Here is a 24098-nt window from a genome sequence, read left to right on the forward strand (position 1 = left end):
CCTGTCATGTTGCTGGATTTAACATGTGGCATTTATTCCCCAAGGTTCTGGAGTTGTTAGTGTTTCCGGTCCTCCTGGTCCTCCTGGTCCTCCTGGACCTCCCGGTTTACCTGGATCTGCCTACGGAGACATCACAGCTTTATTACAAAGTAAGGAAGATGCCGATTTGTTTGTTGGCATTCTATATTTGCCACACTGCTTCCAGTGACAAAAACAAACATGAAAGAACTGAAAAACAACATTTCTTAAATAACTAAAACTGGTATTTTATATGCAAGGGCTACACATGTTTTGTTAAAGTCATCTTTTGTCAGCATTGGAAAGTTGGTTACAATTGTGATTTTCATCTGAGTAAGTGTAAGACAGTTTGAGATGGGCTTCTTCAGGAAGGAAAGTGCCAACTCTGTGCAGTCAATCATGATCTAACGGCCTATGACAACTTATGATTGCCAATGTTGTGTCAGTGGCTACATTTTTGAGCTCACAATAATCATTGTTCAGCAAGAATTTGGCAATGGAAATTAATGCAGTACTAATAGAGAAATATACTAAAGTAGGCTTGTATAGAGAAATGTAAACCCACCATTTTTATACTGTTTATTTCACATGGTCTGTAAGAGTACTTTGAATATGGTGTGCAATACTACTGACACTGCACATATGCCTTGCTTTTATTGCTTGTATGTATGTGGTCAGTTCCTTGTTCCATATGATGGGCAGTACAATTACAGCACTATTGAGAAACAGTTGTGAAGGGAGTGGGAATAGTGTAAACCTGTTCATTGAGGCTGGAAAAAACTGTTGGCCCAATGAGGTCCTACAAGAGGGGAGATGATAAGTGTAGTTGGCAAACATAGTTGTGCTCCTATCATCACGAGTGACCATCATGTCCCCCAAGACCCGTACTTAATTTGTTGAACTGGTAGCAATGACCAAAAGAAGCATGGGAGGTTTGGGATCATCACCTTAGTTTGCTGCTCAAGGGAGCAGTGTGTATTGAATTCCAAGCTATGCTCTGAAGTCAATGTGGTATTTTGTTGATTGACATGCATCATATCTGGGGCACTGCAGTGAGGAATACACTGGTCATAGGCCCGCATAGGGAGAATAGAGGACTACTCATTTATAGCAGCTGGTGATCCCTTAAGCACAGTTGACAGATTTCAGGTCCCTTATTAATGTTGAGGTCCTTCGATCATTCTTCGTGGAGGAAATGGGAACTTCTGCTTCAGTTTAGCAGGCTATAAGTATGGTACTGCCAGATACCGATACTTTTGGTGCACAATGGGGTTATAGAGAAACAGTGCATTAAACAGATTTTTTTTGTTTCATCATTCTTTATTGGAGTTTTGATACAGAATGGGGGTAAAGGGTATAGGTTAGCGAGCATAATATCTGGAATAAATAAACAATGCAAAACAGGTACATCATGGTGTACAAGACATATGGTAGCCCGTGAGGTCCAGTATGTGCAGGTGGTCGAGGCAATATCAGGACTTATTCAGGCTGTGACAGTGCCACCCGGGATGGTCAGTTGTAAGAGGGACTGGCCCAGGTAGGGCATGACAAGGGGAGAGGAGAGGGAAGTGGAGGGAGGTTGATGGAAGTGGAGCTGTCGGGTGTGGGAACCAAATGGCCCTGGTGAGGGTTGGAGGTGGGTGAGATAGAGAGGAAAGAGACGAAAAAGGAGGATGTAGAGGGGCAAAGGGCTGGTGGAGGAGGAGGAGAGAGGAAAAAGAGGAGGGGAAAGAGGAAAGGGACGAGCAGGGGTGGGAGAAAGATGAGTGTCTGTGAGGGTCAGGGCAAGGCAGCAGGGTCAAGGGTGGCTGGCAGTGCAGTTTCTAGTCCTCCTGCCATGGCCCTTTAATACCTCAGGCCCACTGTGCTGGAGGTAAGGTACCCAGGTGAGGAAGAAAGCCTCTGCTTTGTCCTTCAGGCTATAGATGGTCCATTCCTACAAGGCTGTCTGGTACATGGCTGAGATCCACTGTTCGTGGGAGGGGAATATGGGTGAGCACCACTGACAGAGGATGGAGTTTTTTGCTGTTGCGAGTGCTGTGTGAAGGAGGTGGTCCTCAAGTCACAAGATGTCCTGGGAGTCTGAGAGGTCGTGCAGAATGATTAAAGTGTGGGGTAGAGGTATTGTGACTGGAAGTGTCTCACGTAAAGTGGTGCCAACTGCCTCCCACAAAGGTTGTACTGAGGGGCATTCATAGAGTGTAGGACCCACCTCTCAGTGGTCCCTATCACAGCTCCAGCAGTCCGTGTGAGGTAGCAGGCCTTCCACCCGCAGTTTCACTGGGGTCCAGTGCCAATCATGCAGGGACTTGATGAGGTAAAGTTTCAACTGTGACTTTCGGGCACCACGAACCTGTGCCTCCCTGAGTTCCGCCCAGTCCTACAGTTCATATTCTGTCTGGAGCCTGGTTTGCTCTTTTATGTGGAGACTGTTCAGTAGGAACAAGGAAAGTAGATGGTGATTCAAAAGGCTGTAGAAGCCAGACATCAACAACCCCTCTGAAGCAACCCCACGCTATGAGGTAGGAAACCACAGGGGAGGACTGAAGGGATCAGGGGCTCATGCCCAGTTAGCGGGAGAGACAATGCCACAGCTGGAGATACTGCCAGGACAAGTGGGACAGGAGGCTAAATTCCTCATGGAGCACTGCAAAGGATTTCAGGGCACCTTGCTCGAGCACTTGTTGGAGGGTGTGGATGCACGCCTTGTGCCACACACACTAGTTCAGAACTTCACCCCACTACAAAGGCTGGAATTACCCAATAGGGGTGCATGTTCATGGAAGCGAGCATCCACTTTGAAGAGGCGATGAACTCTACCACAATTTGGACAATGCATGGAGAATTGGGTACTTGGGACTCGGGTAAGGGCATCACTCCACAGACGGGGTGTAGCCCCTGTAGGCAGTCCAATAAGGGTACACACAGTAGTGGCTCCGGAGTCCCTGGCGGCATGTAGGTGAGCTGTGTCAGGTGGAGGGCAAGGGCATAATGTTTAACCGATGAGAGACACAGGCCTCCATTTTAACGATGGGCCATGGGTTTGCTGCTGGCCACTCAGGAAGGACAACCCCCAGATGAAATACCGTATGCCTTTGTCTACTGGCTGCAGCAGTGAGAGGTATACCAGCAAAGGGAGCATGATTAAAAGGATTTTTAATGAGAATCGAAAATAGAGGAAACTGTATGCGTGTGTGCAACAATAACTAATATAGTAGATGCAGTAGGCCCAAAGATGCTAAGCCAGTTTCTAGAGTCCTGTGAAGGTTTATTCATCTGCTTGTACACAATAGTCGCAGGTGCTGGACTTAATAATTGTACACAGATTGCTACCATGCTCGGCTGAACTGATGGATTATTCAGGATCTGGAATTTCAGATGTATTGGTAATTCCAAGGTGTGATAGCGCTGCACCATTAAGGAGTTTGCCCTCAGAAAAATATATTTCCACAGAATTTGTGTTTCCACATTGATTTCTAAATGTTTTCCCACACTCTGCGCTTTTGGGCAGTCGTATTCCACCATGTTTTCACTGGCAAAATATGTCAGATGAAAAACCCTAAGAGTGCAGAGGTACTGCTTTCCTCCTTACACCGATTCAGGTGGAAACAAATGCTTCTACCACAATCTGGATTACTAAGGTACTTGTTATGAGGTCAATAATTGAAATATCAGAGTGACAGAATGCAAGATGTTGAACTAAGATAATGTTGATGAAACATGAAAACATTCCATTAAACTGTGGCTGGAGAGGTAACTTATGTGTTACTTGTTTCATTTTCCCCCTCTTCTATGACAGCATCTGAATTTAGAGGCATTGTTGGACCACCAGGGCCACCAGGACTGCCTGGACGTCAAGGATTACCTGGACTGCCCGGCCCTCCAGGAGTTCCAGGCTTCTCTCAAGCCAGCTTCGACAAGCAGGACATGGTCACCTACCTCGAAAGTATGGTTTGGGTGAACTGGGTCCTAGAATCCATAGTTCTGTGTTTTAAGTAACACATTTTATTAATGTCTCTGTTACACACATTTTGATGTCTTTTTTTCTTATTCTTATCTACCACCCTATCAAGGTGTGGGGTACGTGGCAGGAAGGCAAGGGCCACCTGGACCCCCTGGACCTCAAGGACCTCCGGGCAACACAGGCGGCTTTGTTTCATATGTTGAAAACAACCAGGGGGATCGATTCAAGACCGAGCTGATTGAATATCTAACAAGTAAGCACCTTTTTTACTTCCCATTTGTTGTAAAATACCACCAGTCAGACTCAGCATTGAACGGTTGAGGTATGAATGAACTAAAGCCATTGGATTTACATCAGAGCCCTCTTTTCACACTGCTCCTCCACCGACAACAAAAACCATGACTGAAAACTAAATATACACATAGCCCGAATTAAACGATAGGCGCTTCACCAACTAGAGCCAGTGAACTACTCACTGATGCTGGTCACAATTGTCTTGAGCAGAACACTTCTAAATGTAGTCATTAAAATAAGTGACCCTAGATGTTGTAGTTGATTGCTTTATTGTCCTAAAGACCCCCAACAATGTGGGCTTTCATATGAGTAATACATTGAAGGAGTTAATGAGCAAATACCTTGACACTCAAGTACAGAGCTTTTCACACAGAGTAACTTCAATGAGTTTAAAGAAGAGACTATCCTTCACTAACATCCGTCAATCAGCCAACAGTACATCAAATGAGTCAGTCGATCAAAGGTCTTATTACTCCAACACTGAGTTCAGGTGGAGGCAGGCATGTATAACCAAGGTATGTCTGACACTGAGAATTACATAGATTAATTTAAAATAAATATGTGCGCTGTTAATTAGCTAAAAGGTGTTAAAAATGTTCTTCTTAACAACTAGAAGATGATACTTGGTTAGCATAGCACACAGTGCAAAATTAGATCTTTAGAGCAGCCTCCATGTAATACTGCCAGATGTTCTCAGCACTATCAATTGTGGCAGGGTTGCTATTGATTAGGAAAGCAGCCCTTGGACACTAGTGACTACAAAGACACTGTGTTCTGTAGACCATAATTCACCCCCATGCCCCAAAAGCTCACGAAGGACACATTTAGTTACTATGGGGGTCATTCCGACCCTGGCGGTCTATGACCGCCAGGGCCGGGGACCGCGGAAGCACCGCCAACAGGCTGGCGGTGCTTCCTGGGCCATTCTTACCGCGGCGGTAAAGCCGCGGTCAGAAAAGGGGAACCGGCGGTTTCCCGCCGGTTTTCCCCTGGCCCAGGGAATCATCCATGGCGGCGCTGCTTGCAGCGCCGCCATGGGGATTCCGACCCCCTTCCCGCCATCCTGAAAACGCCAGGAACAGGATGGCGGGAACAGGTGTCGTGGGGCCCCTGTGTGCCCCTGCACTGCCCATGCCACTGGCATGGGCAGTGCAGGGGCACCCTAACAGGGCCCCATAATGATTTTCAGTGTCTGCGTTGCAGACACTGAAAATCGCGACGGGTGCCACTGCACCCGTCGCACCCCAGCAACTCCGCCGGCTTCATCGTTGCTGGGTCTTTCCCGCTGGGCCGGCGGGCGGCCTTTTGGCGGTCGCCCGCCGGCCCAGCGGGAAAGCCAGAATGGCCGCCGCGGTCTTTTGGCTGCGGTGCGGTAATTCGGCGGCTACCGCCGCCCGCCGCAGTTAGAATGACCGCCTATATTCCTAGTAAAGTCTTGTGCTTAGGTCAAGTAAACTTGCCATGGCACCTTGCCTAGGAGCAGCTGTTTGTATCTCTGCATCTAAAACAAACACCTCTATCACAAGCTAATATCTGAAAACTCAAATACTACCTACTCCTCTATCTTGCAACAGCACCTTGAACTAGCTGTTCAGTGACAAGGACCCATAAGGTGTGTGAAACCATACGGCCTACCTACATGCATTTTAGAAAAACTACCATAATACACTATAGTACTGTATAATGAATATGACAGAACACTTATGCCATGTCAGGAAACATAAATGGGAATAAACCATGCAGTGACAATGCAAAACACACTGTCCTTTTAATTACCTACATGTCAAGCGTCTTTCTGCCGTTTATTGGTGGGGTAAGGCCCAGACTGAAGATGTGGTTGTACAATAGCTCAGTCGGGACCACGGTCTGCTTCCAGTTACCACAACTCAAAACTAAGACTCATGTCACGGTCTTACAACATTTCCTAACATTGCTCATCTATCACTGATATGTTTGCTGCAGCCTGTGAATCATGAGAGAGTATGTAGAATTTGGATGTTCCAACTTAACACTGCAATCACTGCTTGAGACAACGTTCAGTGTATGCTTACTTTAAATGTAGGAACCAGTGGTGCGAAGTGGAGTCCCATGATCTACTACTCTTTTATGAGTAAGACCTTTGCAAACAATCACTTTCCAAGTGTATCCTGTGAAACACTGAACAATTACCTGATCTATTCACATCACCCAAGAACAGTGAACGGTGCCAGCTGGGTACCCACTCTGGGTAGCGTGTTCACATTGAGTCATCTGTGGTTCCGTGTATTTTGACTTTAAATGCCTGACCACATTGTTAACCAGCCTGGTCAATGCAATGCTCACAAGAAGAGGAACAAGAGAGACCCTTAGGGAACCACTACATCTCAGCTGCCTGCAGACCACTTTTCCCCACCCTACCCATCAATACTCATCACTGCCCTTGCTCCTACTTGAACTTTTTCTCTCTCCCTGCCTTGTCTCCTCAATTTACATCTCTGCCATACCACACTGCACCTCCATTGCACATCCAAAACACTCCTCAGCACTCTCTATGGCTCTCTGCATAACACTGTCACCGTCCAAACTTTGTGTGAGATTTCCTACTACAAGCAACTCCCTGCTAGTACTCCCTGTCCCTGCTCACACTCCTGTCTCAATGGAAGTCCCCCACAAAGGTCCCTTGGATGCTAACCACATTTGGTGCTTCTGATTGACTCCTACCTGGGTATCTGCTTCAGATTAACTAAGTGATCAATTCATGTACGGTTATACGTTGAAAATGTATGGTACAATGCAGATAGGAGGACTCATCGACACAGCACACACATGAGGACGCAGCGTCATCCATACAAGCCACAAGTATTAAAAGCACAAGCCCTGATGGTGTGACCCACTCGTGTGTGCAACATTATTACTAACAGTATACATCATTTAGATAATTTACCTTTTCAAATGCCTTTCCAACCTTCTGGTTTTGGAAGGAGTTGGATTCAGACACTTCTCCTGGTTGCAAGATAGATGCTTTACTATTGAATCATGCTTCCATCTTTTACTGTTTGCTGCTTCTTGAGTTTTCATGGAAATGCTATGACTTAGATAGGAAAATATAGCTGTCTGCGTACCCATTTCTCTGTGACTTCCCCACACTACTTAGGACAACGTTATACATTACACCTTAATATCCATGAAACTAAATTGAACAAAACATGGTTGCCTTTAATGCGATTAATTCCTAATTTGAGTTTATTAACTTTTTCCTTAACACCGAAGATGACTCCTATTTGAACAATAAGAGCAGATTATCAAAATGACAGGCCAATTCTTGTTTTTTATCATATTGAGGTTGTCCTAGTTACAATTATACCAGTTATGGTAAGGGATTGGCTTGTGGGAAAAAAAGCTCTGAAAAGAAGGGAGAAATACTGATATGACATAATAGTGAATTTATATTAAAGATAATGTTTTAATTAAGAGAAGCTTTAGATCAATACTCAATGTTGTTTGAAAGTGACCTGGGTTAACTTCATACTGTGAAATGGATATCTGTGTGATTTTATTTAGCACGAAATGCTGAAATGTCTTGCTTTCCACAGGTGACAACATTCGAAGTTACATCTCAGGACCACCTGGTCCTCCTGGCCCGCCTGGACCACAAGGACCCAAAGGCGATAGCGGTCTTTTGTCTTCTTCGCTATCTTCTATGTCATCCTCTATGTCGAGGTCATCATCATCCTCACTGTCATCTTCATCATCTTCCTCGTCTCTATCAGAAGAATATGAAAGACTGTTGTCTCAGGTCGTGGATAAGATTCAGAGTAAGTAGAGCGTTTGTAGATCACCACCTCAGTAACACAAAGACCTCAGGGGCCTAAAACTGGACAGGTGATGGTAGGGGGCAATGACCAACTACGTTAGGCATGTCTTTTAAGGATTGATTTCCATGGATGTTATCCCTAGGCAGCTACCGGTGTCAATTGCTAGCTCCAAGTCTCCGCTTCCCTACGTACACTGCTTTGTATCTCTTTTAATTCAGCTAATGTGCCTTTGACTTTGCCAGTTTATGTAGCTTGTTGTTTGTGCCTTCGATTATTCATTGTTAATTAATATTTTGAACCCATGTGTTTTTAATAAAAAATAATTTGTAAAACAAGTACAATCGCCTATCACCCGGGTCAAATGATCTGTGTATGATTTTAGTTCACTGATGACCATGTATACGTATTCTTTGCAAGGATGACTTGTACCACGAGATGAGATACTGTTTATGCCCCTATCAGAACCAACTTGGTTCAGCACTGAATCGACAAAAACTCCTTGACCAACTGTGGGTTAATGGCCCATGGGAATATGTTGTGGGGGACATTGCCCTGCTGCTGCTGCCATCTGTGGGTGCAGAAAATAGACACCGATGGCTCTGTCTGCCTTCAATAGTCGTTGGCTTTGTAGAAAGGCCATTTTGTCATTGGTAATATTTCCAGAGGGGTAATGCAATGCTGGAGATTGGAGAAGGTACCTTGTTTTGATTTTTGTTGCCATAGACTTTTCTGAAAATGCCCTGTGTAAAATTTGTGTTCTGACATCTTAATACATTGTTGTCTAGGTGGTGGGCTGATACAAGACATTACCTACACTGTTGAGCGATCTGTAGGCAGACCAGGTCCCAGGGGACAACCTGGCCTACCTGGCCCTCCTGGGATAAGCAAAGTATATGTAACATATGGAAACGAGACAGAAGTTCTAATGGAATTCTTCAGAGGTAAGTCGAAGTCTGTTTAACTTATCCCCTAAAGCTGCTTTACCTGACAGGGAGTGAATTTGTGGTGCTAAGTGGCACTGTGAACCAGCCATCTGCACCCGCATCTTTTAAATTATCTGAGACTTCAGTGCCTTGGACACACCATCTTTTCAGGTACTTAGAAATAAACCAAAACAGGGATGTCAAGAAGCTGAGAACTCACTATTTACTGTTGACCAATTGCAGTCGAAGTGGTCTTCTTTGCTCCCCTTGTGGTTAAATAAAATGTGACTACTGATGTTTTAAGTAGGCCTGTAGCTTTGCTAGTTTTAGGAGCTTGGCGCTTCTCCCTGTGACCAGAGACTCTTTATTATCATGCCGCGGACTTTCAGTTTACAATTAAGATGATTCTAAAATAAGCACAATGGATTTTTTTGTAAAATTAAAAGTCATTGAGGTTATCCCCTGTTGGTAAGAGGGCGTTTGATATCACTTCTCCTACGATTATTGTAACATAATCAAACCTGATCTTAAGGTGAGGGTTCTTTGGGATACAGTACAGTGCAAATAAAGTCATATCTTCAAACCGATGTGCTGTTTTGGCGAAGGAGTTCACCCTCACTCAATACATAAAAATGTTCATCACAAATGTAAAGTCTGCATGAAAAACACGAGTCAAAATCAAGTTCGATATATCTCTAGTTGTAACAGCATCACTGCTTGGTGCAGACTCTACCCCCTGTTTTTGTGTGGAATTATTCTAGCAAATCCCATCTACACAATGTAGGCTGTTAGAGTTTAACTTTATGCCACTTTGGATCTTCAACCTCTGTTATAGACTGAGGACTGCTGACTAAGCCTTGACCAAGATATTCTCGCTGGAAAATGTAGATCTCACATCCAGTGCAACACTTGCTAATATGGCACTAGCCTGACACTATGACAGATTACTACGTAGACACTGGGATATGTTATATGTTATCAACAAATACACCAACATCTGATTGAGTGAGGGGCCGTCCCAACCTGCTAATATCGGCACATATGTCATGTGGTTTGAGTGTATGAACATTTCGTCTTATAGCCAGAACTGTCCCTTTGAGTCACATGAAGAGATGCAAGCAAATTGCCTCTGTAGAAAAATGATTTTGCCCATTACTCATTAAATCTGGGCAGGTGGCATCCATTGAGTTGAATATCAGAAGGTTTGAATGATCTTAATCAAGTTTCCTAATTAAGATGTCTGCGAGAAATTGATGCCTTCATTGTACTTGAGACAGGGAAAGACTCTCATTTTGAAATGCAGGCCATGCCATGTTTTTCATCTGCCTTCCCAGTTTGAAAGGAGTCCCACAAAGTAGAAGCAAAAGCAGAAAGAGATTTTCTTTGTTTCTCATCTAACCTAATAAGATGACAGAAGCCCACCCACTGCCTTTTGTCCCTCATTGGCTCTCTGAATTTTGTTGTTCTCTAAACTACAGGATGATTGTTGCTTGTCAATAAAGGGAGTGGGTTTACTTTATAAAAAATATCTTGATTCTGGAAAAAACGCCTCTGCCATCTTGGTTTGGGGGGAGGTGTGATCTGTGAGACCTCCTCGATTAAAAAAAAGTAAAACAGTATTTATCTACTGTCATTGTGCTGGGAAAGTGAGCACGAACGTGCCTAAAGCTGACCTAAGCCAATTTAAGATCCGGCCTCGCAGTTCAACTGTAATATGTATTGTTATCAGTTCTTTAAAATGTGCATAGAGTGGCTTTTCAGTCCACTAAGGGGACTTTCACTGTTACCTCATGCTATAGGCTATTGAGTTTGCCATTCCGTCTTCCACTAAGTGCTTCCATTGAAATACATGAGGGACTATTTTACGACGGAAACGTTTACATCACTCTATTTGTCACGTTCATTTCATTGTCTCTTACGTGTATTCTATGCAAGAATAAATATATTTTCATCCTTTTCCCCAGCATTAGCAAAGCCAATAAGGCATGCTATAAAGCAATAGACAGCTTTTGTGCTTGCAACGCATGTAAACAGCAATTGTGAATACCTGTGTTTATGTGTGAGCAAACTAAAGCCACATCTTTTGTCTTTGCCAATGCTTGTTTTAATTTTTGTGCCTTTTTATTATAGTCATCTCTTGTTAATAGTACTTATTATGTACTACTTTGTTATCTATTTATTTTACTGTATTTTTCTCTTGTGTCTTGTGATCACATATCAGAAGATTTGCCTTGCTGCTCAGGCTAACCTCCCAAAGGTACATCTAGGGGACCCTTAGAGACAAGTGTTCTCCACTATGGGCCCCTCTGGTTAGGTAGTGTGGGACAGCTCGCCATCACTTATTTTCCAAAGATCAAGGCAATATTTACTTTCCTTTGCTCCATATTTTGGATGCTGGCTTGTTTTCTGCTTTACGTTGTTCTCCAAGATATGTGGCATCATGGGGACCACGTGCACTACAGTCTTCTGAAGAGGCGATCTCAAATTAATTCACAAATTCAACCAGGTCCATGCACCAACGGTACTGTAGAGCAATGACAAAAGTGTTAAAAACTATCTATTGTTGTAATGAAATCCAGTGGTATTTAGTCTTAAATGTCCGAAGAACAGAATAAGCACTTGCTTTTCAGTGAGAGTGTAATCAATCAAACATTGAACCTCCCTTGTACCTTGCAAAAGATCGAATAAAATCTGTTGTAACTCTTTCTTCTTATTTATATTTGAATGTTTTTCAAATGGTTGTTTTTTACAATTCATGTTCTCCTTTTTTGGCCATTATATTTACCAAAGTCTGTTTAATGTTTAAGATACCCGATTCACAAAGTGTTTTTTATGATCAGGGGTGGATTTCGCACACCTTACTCTTATTCTTAAATTTCATTCGCTAAGCCAGAACTACTCATTGAATGAAGTATGCCCATTCTGTTTGTATGATAAGGTGGAGATCTAACACATCCGGGAATGTCAAGGGGTGCGAGGAGAGAGGAACGGGCCTGAGCTGCTTATTGTACATGCTCTTTCATAAGGTTTGATATAGGGAGGGAAGAGATGTAGTTCTTGAGATGGCTTAGATGCTTGCTGAAGTCTCCCCTCTGCCTGTGTCAGGAGCAGGTCCCTTGCCTTCACTAAGTACTGCAAGGGGAAACAGATGGTTTCTTCTGCAAACTGCAGGTGAGGACAGATTTTGAAGACGAAGAATGAACGCTAAAGTAGTTACAGAGACCTGCTTAAGGAGAATGCAGGAAATTAAGAAAGCACCTATATTCTATCAGTAGAGTAAAGTGGATTTGGAATAGCATCACAAAGCTCAATGTTTACTATTTTACTTAATTGCTTTTCTTCTGCAGTTAATGGTACAGTTCAAGGACCTCCTGGAATTCCAGGTCAAAAAGGGGATCGGGGATACCCTGGTCATAAAGGTAAGAGCACTTTTCCTTAATTTATTCTGTAAATGCCCATGTACAAACTATTAGTGTGGATGTGAAGTGTAGCTATTACTGATATTGAAAAACACAGTTGTGGAGGTGGACTACAGGGCCAGCTTTAGGGTGGTGCAAGCGGTGCGGCCGCACTGGGTGCTGGCCTGGATTGGGGGCGTTGATCTCAGGGGGGCCCTATGTTTAGCAATAACGTATGAAACATGCGATTTAAAAGCACCTGCTGAAAGGTTCTTTGTGCGTCCAGCCTTTAGGAAACAATTAAAATGTCATAATACCTCTTGTGATTAATGTTCCTGCTAGGGAGGGAGATGGGAGTTTTGTCTAGCGGCAGCTTTGACTTAGCTTTGACTTGCCATAAAGTAGCGTAGAGGGTCAACATACCAGCTGCAAAGAACAAAACTATATTTTATGTGGATAACTGAGTGGATTAGTAAAGCCAGCCTTTACAAGTGTTTTAAAATACCTGAATGTATGTGAGGGGGGCCACAGAGAGATGCGGGGCACATTTGTCGGGTAGAAGTGAGGCAATCCAAGGAGGTGGTCATGGGCTGCTGGGCGTAAATAAAGACTGTTGCACAGGGCGTCACCAGCGCTAAAGCCAGCCCTAGTGGAATCCATACATCTGCAATGGGTGAATAAATGAAGTCGCTAACATAAAAACAGTGCAGTTATTAAGGTGTAAAGAAATAATGCTGATTGTTAAAGTTAAACAGAACAGTTGTGATTGAATAGCACATTGACTAAGTTGTGTTCAGTTAAAAAGAGTTGCCATTGATGCCTATATACTTATGCAAGCAACACCTGCAGTGTGTGTGAGCACAGATGTTTCAACCAGTTCGAGGTAGGAATGTCTTTAATTCTTGCAGAGAGTTGCTCTACATCTGGGCCTAGGGAACTGACAATAATATGCTTGTCATGCTCTGTGATTCCCAGAGTAGCAAGTTGGCTATTACCTTTCTTCCACTCCATACCCAACTAACAGGCTTTTCTTCTCTGCATCCAGTCAGGAAATTAAGTTGGTAAACTGAGGGGAGGGTGGAGGCATGTGGGCAGGATTTAGAAAGAAAAGTACTTTATTAAACATTTACAGCTGACCAGCAGAATAAAATTATTTTATTCATTATGCTCAATAAAATATTTAATTATATTGAAATGCTTTCTTCCTTTCTACAGGTGACATTGGACCACGTGGACTGCAAGGACCACAGGGACTACAGGGACCAAAAGGAGAGAAGGGTACGTTCATGATAAAGCCATGAACTGTATTTTTACAAATGAACATGTACACTGTGAATTATTCATACTCCTCCAGACAACCTGTCCAGCCGCTCTTCTCCTAGCTTGTGGAATGTTTTGTTGTCCTCTGCCTCCTCTAACTTGGGGCACTCCTGAATATGTATTTTCCCCAATCATTTAGGGTACATAAGAACAAACTGTCCAACCTTAGATGTCTTCTCACCACGTGTGGTTGACAGTGTTTCACATGTGTGTTACATGGTCCGTGTGAAATTATGAGTCAGTATGCTAGCGGAATTACCAAATTTACTTTATTAACCAATTATAGCAACTAACATGAAAGTATGTTCCTCTGCTTGTATCCCCTAGGTGTTTTGTATAAAGATGCAACCTTAAACTGCGAGTATACCCTACTTTTTTCTTTATAAAGGCACATCACATTTGCTTTTTCCTTTGCACCTAAATGGATAATACACTATTTAGATTAGGGATAGAGTTAGGGATCCCTGGTCCTGATGAAGCCCACTAGTGAGCTAATGTTGGGACTTGACATTGAGTCTTTAATTATAGAACAGTCCTCAAGAGAAGAGTGTATGGGCCATCGAGCAACTTCTCAATAACTCACAATGCAATTAGGAAACACCAATACATTTTGTTCTAAAAAAGGTGCACATTTAGCGTTAATTGGAAACAGTTTCTGGTTTGAAGGGGTTTCATACTTATAGGCTCCTGGGATATCTATGGCCAACACTTTTGCCCCAGTCTCGCCTGTATGTACATGTATTTGACAATGAATATACAATTACAATTGGGGATGCATTGAAGGGTCACCTATGCTTGTGGCTTAGATTTATTGACGAAAAAACAAAAAGAGGGGCAGAAAAGTGGGATATTCGGAGTGAAAACTCCTGGTCCCGTGTGTAAGTATCCCAATAGACAGTCAATCAAAAAAGGTTACACATGGTTCCATATTGTACTGTGGGTTTCAATCAAGTGAAGAGCTCGGTCCCCAGGTAGGAACCGAAGCTTCTCGAAGCAAGAGCCCTCACTCACCATCCGGTGACATGCTTCATCATAGGGCCCGCTCCTCGTCAGGCCGGCACTGCAATGCCTGACGGGCCCCGCGAGGGGGCTCTTTGCCGGAGTTCTTTTGAGAATCAAAAATAGCCGGTCAAGAATAATAAAGTGAAGGATTGGTATATGAAAAAACGGTTAAAAATGCCTAGAGGTAACAACTAATAATATTTAATGCTCGTGTCCATACCTCTGACAAGATTAAAAACCAAGAAAACGGGGAGTCAGTGGAATGATGACCACAAACCCCATTGAAATATAGGTAGGTATAATGATGTCTCTTAAAGAGAATTATAACATCTAAGAGACAGAGCACACAGGATCCCCTGTGTCACTCTACACAATTGGTCAACATGTTTCTCGCTTGTAACAGAAGAATTACCTTATGCGATTCATCAGGACCTAGTAACAAACCTAATCCTTTAAATCGTGGAAACTTCCACAAATATATAAATCATAGACCCTCTAAAAATAGGGGTAGGGCCGCATCGGGGGGTCCAGACCAAAAAGTCAACTCTGATTTCGGTAGTTGACGGTCACTGCCAGTCAACCTATGCTGGAACGAGTACCCCGGAATCCCTGGTCTGGACCCCCCGATGCGGCCCTACCCCTATTTTTAGAGGGTCTATGATTTATATATTTGTGGAAGTTTCCACGATTTAAAGGATTAGGTTTGTTACTAGGTCCTGATGAATCGCATAAGGTAATTCTTCTGTTACAAGCGAGAAACATGTTGACCAATTGTGTAGAGTGACACAGGGGATCCTGTGTGCTCTGTCTCTTAGATGTTATAATTCTCTTTAAGAGACATCATTATACCTACCTATATTTCAATGGGGTTTGTGGTCATCATTCCACTGACTCCCCGTTTTCTTGGTTTTTAATCTTGTCAGAGGTATGGACACGAGCATTAAATATTATTAGTTGTTACCTCTAGGCATTTTTAACCGTTTTTTCATATACCAATCCTTCACTTTATTATTCTTGACCGGCTATTTTTGATTCTCAAAAGAACTCCGGCAAAGAGCCCCCTCGCGGGGCCCGTCAGGCATTGCAGTGCCGGCCTGACGAGGAGCGGGCCCTATGATGAAGCATGTCACCGGATGGTGAGTGAGGGCTCTTGCTTCGAGAAGCTTCGGTTCCTACCTGGGGACCGAGCTCTCCACTTGATTGAAACCCACAGTACAATATGGAACCATGTGTAACCTTTTTTGATTGACTTAGATTTATTGACGACATCTTCCTTATTTGAATTTGTGACTTGGCTCATTACATGTATCCAGTTTCTCAGGTTCACCCCCACCATTAGTAACTGTGAAGTGGCGTTTTAGATATAGACTAAGAGATGATCTATTGAATACTGGCACCCACCATAACCCAACTAAGAGAAACAGTCTATTACTGTTTGACATTTTTCATCCAAGTGCAGAGAGAGAAAGAGAAATCATCCGGATTACCATTTTTGAGATCAAGACATAACTGTTCCTCCAGTGTGGACTTTTATAAACAATCAGACGAACTGAGAAACTGAAAAACACCATTACCCACAGAAAATAGTCAACAGAGCAAAAAGGTGTGGCTGCAATGAAACTGCATGTGATCCAATTTGAATTAAAGCCTTGCAGAGACACAAAGGTTGCCTTATCTGACTGTTTATACTACTATATACTATCACTTGAAAACAAATAGGAATTGGTGAATTGTGAACACTAGAAAAGAAAAAAAATCCTTGGAAAAGCCCCTGTAATATACGTGCTATTAGTGTGATAATTTCACATGCAACTCACCGTTGCCAACCAGAAGCGGCACATTTCATATTCTTTTCTGTGTCTGGGTAGATTAAAATCCTAAAATCCCGAGATCAGCAATGTCCACCCATCTAGTAGAGATAGTGCACCACACAGATTTAGCAGTGGGTGCCATACTTCGGAGTAACAAACAAGAGGCAACTTTATTTTCTGTACAATTTCTTTTTTGCCAAAACAATTTCATTTAACTGTTCATTCCCAGACAAAATGTTTTATTTTCATGTTTTTGTTAAACAGCGTCTGACAACAGGAAGGTGCTTCCCCTTCTCCCTTTATGGGGCACTTCCCCCTTAAGTTTAGGAAAAGGCAGTGACAAACTGTTACATATTTACACCAACCTTGCATGTGTTTTCACCACGTGTGGTTTGCAGTGTTTCACATGGGTGTGGCATGGTCCATGTGAATTCACGAGTGGCACGCTACTAGCTTTACCATTACTGCATTTTGGAAACTAACACGAGAGTGTAATTCTCTTCTTGTATCGCCTAGGTATTTGGTATAACGAGGCAACCTTGAACTGCTAATAAAGCCCTTCTTAGTTCTTTACAAACGCACTTCACAGTCACATTGTTCTTTACACCTGGATGCATAATGCTCTATTCACTGCAGGGACAGAGGTAAGGAACCACTGGTCCTCATGAAGGCCACTGAGCAATTAGGGCTTAATTTATGACCGAAACAAGCAGATTTTGAGATACAGAAATAAAAATAACCCCTGCCATCCCTCATAAGTGGTACCTGTAATAAATTGTTATTGTCCACCAGATCATTTTATTTACTTATGATTAGGATCCCATCTTAATCATCTGTCACAAGAGCTCCCTATTTGGTGAGCACATTCAGGCAGATTACATTTCCTGAAGTGTAGAGGACAAGAGGATGAAGCATACCACCATTGGTGGGTGAGGGTTCTATGTAATAAAAGGGAATACTCCAGTAACTTACATTAAGCTTTTTCACAGAACTTCTTGTGATTCGCGATACCACTTCGTTTGGATGTATGAGAATGGAGAGATGTATTAGCGAACATTGGTTTTCTCAAACTCCCCCCTTGTTATTTGGGTCTAGTAAACACCACACTCAGGAAAGATCCTTACAGATTGGCACATAAATACCAGGCTTACATTGTCTTGTACTATTCTCCTGTGTACCTTACATGCCCATAGAGGATACTTCACTTTGTCAGTGTCCACTTGCCAAGCAAATCCCTTCCAATATGTCTGGGTCAAGGAAATAAATCCTTCTTTTTCCAACTACGCTGAACTAAAAACCAGCTTCTTCCTGTCAAGGTCCTTCCCAGCCTTATGGAAGCTTTTAAAACCTACCTGGCAAACCGAAGTGTTAAGCTATCTAGCTAGTGTCTTAACAGTGGTGTTCCAAGTCTACTAATGATATATTCGCTGTGTGGTCATTATAAGCCAATAACGTGTTCTGAAGTGTAGATTGTTAAGAGAGTTTACTTTTTGAATGATATACCTCTTTCTGTGAACTCCAGCATTCATTTAGTCTTCCCTTTTGCCTTTGAGGCTACTTTGAGGTTCTCAGTTTAGTAACACTTCATTCGCTCTCTTATAACTGTAATGTTGTGACCTAAATCAGTTTCACATTAAGTCGAACAATTTGCCTTTCTTCTAGAATGAATACCTACCAATTACCCCTTTTAACATCAGACAAACTCTTGAGATGGGAGACTCCCAGTGTCAGTTACAATCTTTGAGCAAGTTCCTACGAATACTAAAGGTCTTGCATGCTTTTTTCTTCTGATAGGTGAACAATTTTTCGTGGGAAGACGGAAAAGAAGAACATCAGGTGTTTGATCTGAGGACACAAGTCAGTATTCACCGGTCCATCATTCCTAAAAACAGTGTGCCCCTTTGGTATTAGGCAGATGAATCTTCTGCTGCAATTAAGACTGCTGTCCACATTGATCGGTCCAACGCACTGCCTGTTTGTGCCATTCAGCAGCACCAGTGAGGAACCTCTGCAGCACCCTGGCCCTTTCTCCGTTGTGTAACTTTGGTATCTGTGAATTGTACAAAGCTCAAGGCGTTCGTCAAGTCACTGATTAAAGTGCTTTGTTGTATTTTCCTAATAGTTTTGGGTGCATTTCCTATTACTTAACGGCAGTTTGTGGCTTTGCAATTAGAGCAAACAATTGAGCACAATGAGGAGTAATGTATATTAAATCACCAATTAAACACGTGTTCTCCATTCCTGGCAAAGACGATTAATATTAAAACACGTAGTAAAAGGGGGTCTTTGGTTCAAAATCGCGCCTATTTGAATCAGTATATGCTATGGGTCTAAAACAAAAAACTCAGTAATTGACATCTGGGCAGCAAACCTGTCAAATCTACAAACAAATCTTAAACCAAAAATGTGCAATAAATGTACTGTTTTTCGGCCAGATGTTCAAGTTTATGTTCTTGAAATATAATCAAAGACTACCAAGACAAAAATAACGATTTTAGGAGTCTATAGTCAGTATACTCTGATCTGCTTTCCAATGTGCATTTATTTTGTGAGATGGATGATTTGAAGTCGTACTTTTTTTACGACCCAAACTATTTCACAAATTAGTAATTTGTCATGACTGACACAAATTCACCACAACATTTATGTTTAAATTGGAGTCTGATATATTTTAATTCCCTCTTTAAAAGGAAAGCAAAACCGTTTAGTTTCCAAATGTTTGCATAATATTAAAAATGTTTATTGACTTAGGTCCTTGATTGTTTGTCAGGACGTTTGATCACATAACATTATGGTGTTTTTCCTTTAAGATGTATACACTTGCATTTCGTGCCTGCGTGTATGAACCGATATGGTGTGGTGACTGCTTCAACATAGGCCCTTTTATATAAATAAAGTTTCCACTTTTCATATTTGTACACATTTCTTTTACGATTAAAAAAACACTACCAATCTAAGCAGACTGATTACAGCTGCGGTCTTATTTTAATTTGATCTAGAATAGTATCTGGACAGTGTGTTCCACCATGGCCCATGAGCTGGATATCACACCAATGAAATGTCCCTGTAGTTCTAAGTAAAAAGTTAGCTTAGAACACTAAATGCTACACATACATGGTGTGTCCCAGCTGTATTTATTATATCTTTTATGTGTGTTTTCCTGCTTCACAGACATGTTTAATGCAACAATCTTGTTGCTGGAGTATGGACTCCAGACACAGGAGATGCCTCGAGATGCGGAGAGCTTGTAGTAACGAAAGAGTATGTTTCATGAACCATGATCTAGTGGCAACATTGTCACCTACTAGACAAGGGGTCTGCAACCTTTTCTGTCAGAAGAGCTACTTATGTTCAATGAAAATCATCCCAAGTTATCAATATTATTAGTGCTGTAATGGTGACCTCACCAGACAAGATTATATCGGGGCGCCATATGCAATATTACTAGCAGTGATCACCTCAGTACATCAGACAGGATTACCAGTAGTAATATAAAAAAGTATTTTTCAAATTTGAATGCCTCAACATGGCATGGCATGGCAGCAATAGCCACAATGCACCTGACATCAAGTTTAAGATATTTGCAATGTATGTCCAACACCACAAGATTTAGCACTCAAATGTCCACTTTAAATATGTATTGAAAATTGAGCATTGTTTCTCGACACATCAGCAAATGAGTTCTGAAAATACACACATTTTCCTCTCAAATACACACTTTCAATTTTGGTAAACATATAATAATTAAATCAAGTAAAGGTGCCTAATTTAGTAGGACGGGCTGCACACAGGAGAGCTACCAATAGCACACTAGCTACTCATTTGAGAAGCCTGTATTAGAGGATGAAGCCGGGCATCTAGACTCTGCTTCCTCTTTTGAGGAATTTGTCTAAGCAAATCACTGTATGAACTGCAGTTCCCATAACTGCTATTGAAAAAAGTGAGAACATCCATCGACTGCAGTGTTCAATCACATTTCAAGATTGGCCAAACAGCTACTATAATTCATGGAGACCCTACTTAGAATGTGTGGATGTGAAACCTTAAAAACACTTTGAAGTGTTTTAGTATTGTAGTGTTTTAGCACTAAATGTTAGCTCTGCCATCATCAGTTTTTGCAATTTTGTATATTTTTTTAGACTTGTGAGAGTTTCACTGGGCCTCCAGGTAAACTATTGGCTGTTTCTCCCGATGCTCATTTCTTCAAATTTTCTAATGTTCACTTTTCCAGTGGTAGCCCTCCTGAGAATCACCCCTTCATTTTCATATAGCTTGGTGCAGGCTATTGGGTCCTTGTCTCACTTTTATAATTATTCTCTGTTTGCTCAGTCAGTGCCATCGGAGCAACAGAGCCCTTTCACTTTGCCAACTAAATAAATAATGAAAGTTCAGACAAATTACTGAACCGTTCGTGAAGTTTTAGGTGATAGAGGTAGAATGGGTGTGAAACTAGAAAGCTCTCAAACTATCCAATTCGTCACTTGAATCGGTAGTTGCAGTTGTGGCCCACCAGCACCGCATTTTCTTCATCATGACTTTGACCCAAAAGAGGGAGAAAAACACACAAGGTGAAAGAAGAAGTAAGAGAAATGCAGATAAGGTATGCAATAGGGAGGTGGTAGGAACCTGCAAGAGTGAGATCAAGGGGCAGGAAGAGTCTGGTGGTGGATTAACAAGGAGTGAGGTGGAACCAAGACTTTGCAGATTTGATATTCGGCACTTGGTCCCTTGACAAACACTGACTGCAGTCATCTGATCAAAGTGTCTTGGGTGGCTCAACATATTTACCCACGCAAGCAACACCCAGTGTACATAGTACAAATACTAGCACTGGACAAAATCAAGTTAAATATCCATCAGGCTTTATCAGCTGCATTATTAATAGAGGATACACACAGGAAAATATGCAAAGCCAAAGCAATTGAGTTTATCATTTTAAATCGTTCAATAGAACATACTCCAAACTATATTTTTCATTTTTGGTTGTGTGACCGGATCCTCTTTGGATCTCGGTTCAGAATGTCAAAAAAGACTAAGATGCTCACAGTCCAAGCTTCTCTGCATTTGCTCATCTGGATAAAAGCTCTGTTCTTACCATGTATAGCACAAACCAACATAGCTAACTACGTACTCTACCACGTGGTCCTGACATCTACATCACAACATTTTCAAACTAATAATTGGTGTATCTAGACAAACACTTATATGTTAATTAGCAAGACACCAATTTTCTACAAAACTGTCAAAGATCAATATTTCAATCTTTTATTGATTATAGTCATTCAGTTTGCATGCTTTCCCTTCTTTGTGACTGATTTCGTAGGCCCTCATTACGAGGAGCCTGGTTAATTGTGATATGTACAGTGCTCCAGTTGCTGTACATTCAGCAGCTATGAGTTTTGAAATAAACATGGTCAGGCCAACCCTGCTGATATGTATTGAGGAGATGCCCTGTATTGCCCAGAACATGCAGATTTTGGTGCAGTAAGCACCACATCCGCATGTTAGTCCCTAAAACCCGTAGTTGGGTGGTACGTATCATACCCAATAAATTCCCGTTTGGCATATTCGGACTTTATAAGGTGCAAGAAATATCACACCATTTACCCAGCCACTGGTAATGAGGGCCTTGTAAGGAAAATGTAGAGATAATTGAGAAGATCAGAAATAGTGCAGGGTAAATACATTTGTGCCCAAAAATAATGGTCATATGAGTGTTAAATACAAGGGATGACTGCCATAGGTGCATTTATGGCTGTTTGAATGTACCATGTGCATGAGATTTCCAGGGCTCAGGATACTTACAGAGGACTGCTCTATTTGTTTATAAATACTTCAAATGTCGAACGCTCCTGAACTGACCTGTAATAAGATGTTGTATTTGTTATGATGTTCAATTTTTAATAAAATGCCAATAAAACACGGTTTGTGCTATGTTTATTGAAAGCTATGAAATGGGAGATCACAATAGTGTTTAAAACCATGTAGTACCCCTAGACCCCAAGATCCTTTGGGGGCTGTCACTGATTGTTTACATTTTGCACATTACTTACATTATTTTTGTAAACATTCCGACCTCCAGCAGTAAAAAAAAGGTCCCAGAACTACTGCCCCTGCATTAGCAGACTGATTAACAAGGAATACTAGAAAGTTGAAAATCTGCCTATCCTAGGCGCTGTTCTATAATTTACTAGATGTCTGAATTAGGAATTTGCAAAAATCCGAACAATTTTGCATTTAAACACAAATCACATATTTCCACGTGTACTGATGAGTGTTTTAAGACAAAGGGACAGCTTTACTAACTTTTCACATAATGCAATGCAGCAACCAGAGTTGCTGTACTGTGTTTTGTGCAATGGAGTGAGCAGAACAGCGCAATATAAACTAATATGTGGAGCTGATTTCCTCTCTGCCTGGGCTGGCCTACTTTAGGCTGCCAATGCACACACCCTTGCACCATACTGCAAGGGTGCTTGCAGAATGTCAGGCATAGGCTTTTTATTGGAGAGGTACCCGACCAGCAGGAAGTACTATTCTTGGACATAATTTAACACTTTTCACACTTTGCACGTGTGATGTACTGTGCAGCACACATAGAAAAGCAGATAAGTTTGGAGAAATAAAAATATTTTTCCAAGTTAATACCAGTCTCAAAGACATGTTTCTTTTTGGTGCAAAGCCCTGTCTCCAAACGTTGGTTGATAGGGTTTTGCTTCAAAAACCATGAGTGATGAATGGGAACATCCATATACCATCCATGGTACCATCTCTCAATGCAAAGCATTGCTATTCTTACTTTGCCTTACTTTAGGGCTGCTGCCTAGCACAAATAAAATTTTGCACTGGAAAATAAATCCCAAATCTCAGTAGTTTGTGCAGGTTTACATTGGCGCACGTTGTTAGTAAACCTACTTCAAAGAGTCTACAGAAAGGTGTATTTGCACAATTAACTTATTTTGCAATGGAGAACAACCTGTCAATGAATTCAGTTCATATATGGGGCTGTCTGAACCTTTGTCACACCACATTTGCGCACTTACGCCAGCCTAGTGAGGTACTAAGGACCGCTTTCACAACATCTTTCTATGAGCCTGTGTGACTTACTCCTGATTTTCAAAGACAAAGGTGTCAAAGTAAGCCTCAGCAAGGCCTACTAGTGCAAGGGGGTCGCCCTTCTCTGCACAAAGTCCTCAGACCATAGAGGAAGAAGTTGGCACAGAAACTGAAATAAAAGACAAAGTTTATTAAACCTCATGAGGTGGTACTACAGTTCGAACAGCACACTTCGGTAATGTTTGAAGTAGCACACTGAACTAAGAAAGCATGGTCCTTTTATACCCACGCAGGGGCTAAAAAGAAGGTGGCACAATTATAGAAGCAAGACTTATATTCATATAAGTTCATATGGAAATGCACAGTCGACAGGTAGAAGGGGCTAACAGTTTTCAAGGACTAGTAGACACATTACTGTCGGTTACTAATTACTAACAGCTGCAGACCTTACTGGGCATGTGCAAAGTGGGAGATGCTAAATATAACTTGTCACTAGACAGATTTTCAAGAGTAGTTAA

The 24098-nt window shown here is 42.0% G+C and overlaps 1 protein-coding gene across 3 annotated transcripts in view; it reads left to right on the plus strand.

The window, feature by feature from the left end:
• Positions 1-22448, plus strand: part of COL17A1 (collagen type XVII alpha 1 chain) — a 159379-nt gene extending 136931 nt beyond the window's left edge. For all 3 annotated transcript variants that reach the window (XM_069239450.1, XM_069239451.1, XM_069239452.1), the window contains 8 exons: positions 45-149; positions 3818-3964; positions 4092-4235; positions 7849-8070; positions 8856-9011; positions 12341-12412; positions 13607-13669; positions 18319-22448. In XM_069239450.1, the coding sequence (XP_069095551.1) occupies positions 45-149; positions 3818-3964; positions 4092-4235; positions 7849-8070; positions 8856-9011; positions 12341-12412; positions 13607-13669; positions 18319-18368 (959 nt within the window). In that variant the 3' untranslated portion in view covers positions 18369-22448. The remainder of the gene's footprint in view (positions 1-44; positions 150-3817; positions 3965-4091; positions 4236-7848; positions 8071-8855; positions 9012-12340; positions 12413-13606; positions 13670-18318) is intronic.
• Positions 22449-24098: the final 1650 nt, after the last annotated feature.

Source organism: Pleurodeles waltl, chromosome 6 (assembly GCF_031143425.1).
Source record: "Pleurodeles waltl isolate 20211129_DDA chromosome 6, aPleWal1.hap1.20221129, whole genome shotgun sequence".
Lineage (NCBI taxonomy): Eukaryota > Metazoa > Chordata > Amphibia > Caudata > Salamandridae > Pleurodeles > Pleurodeles waltl.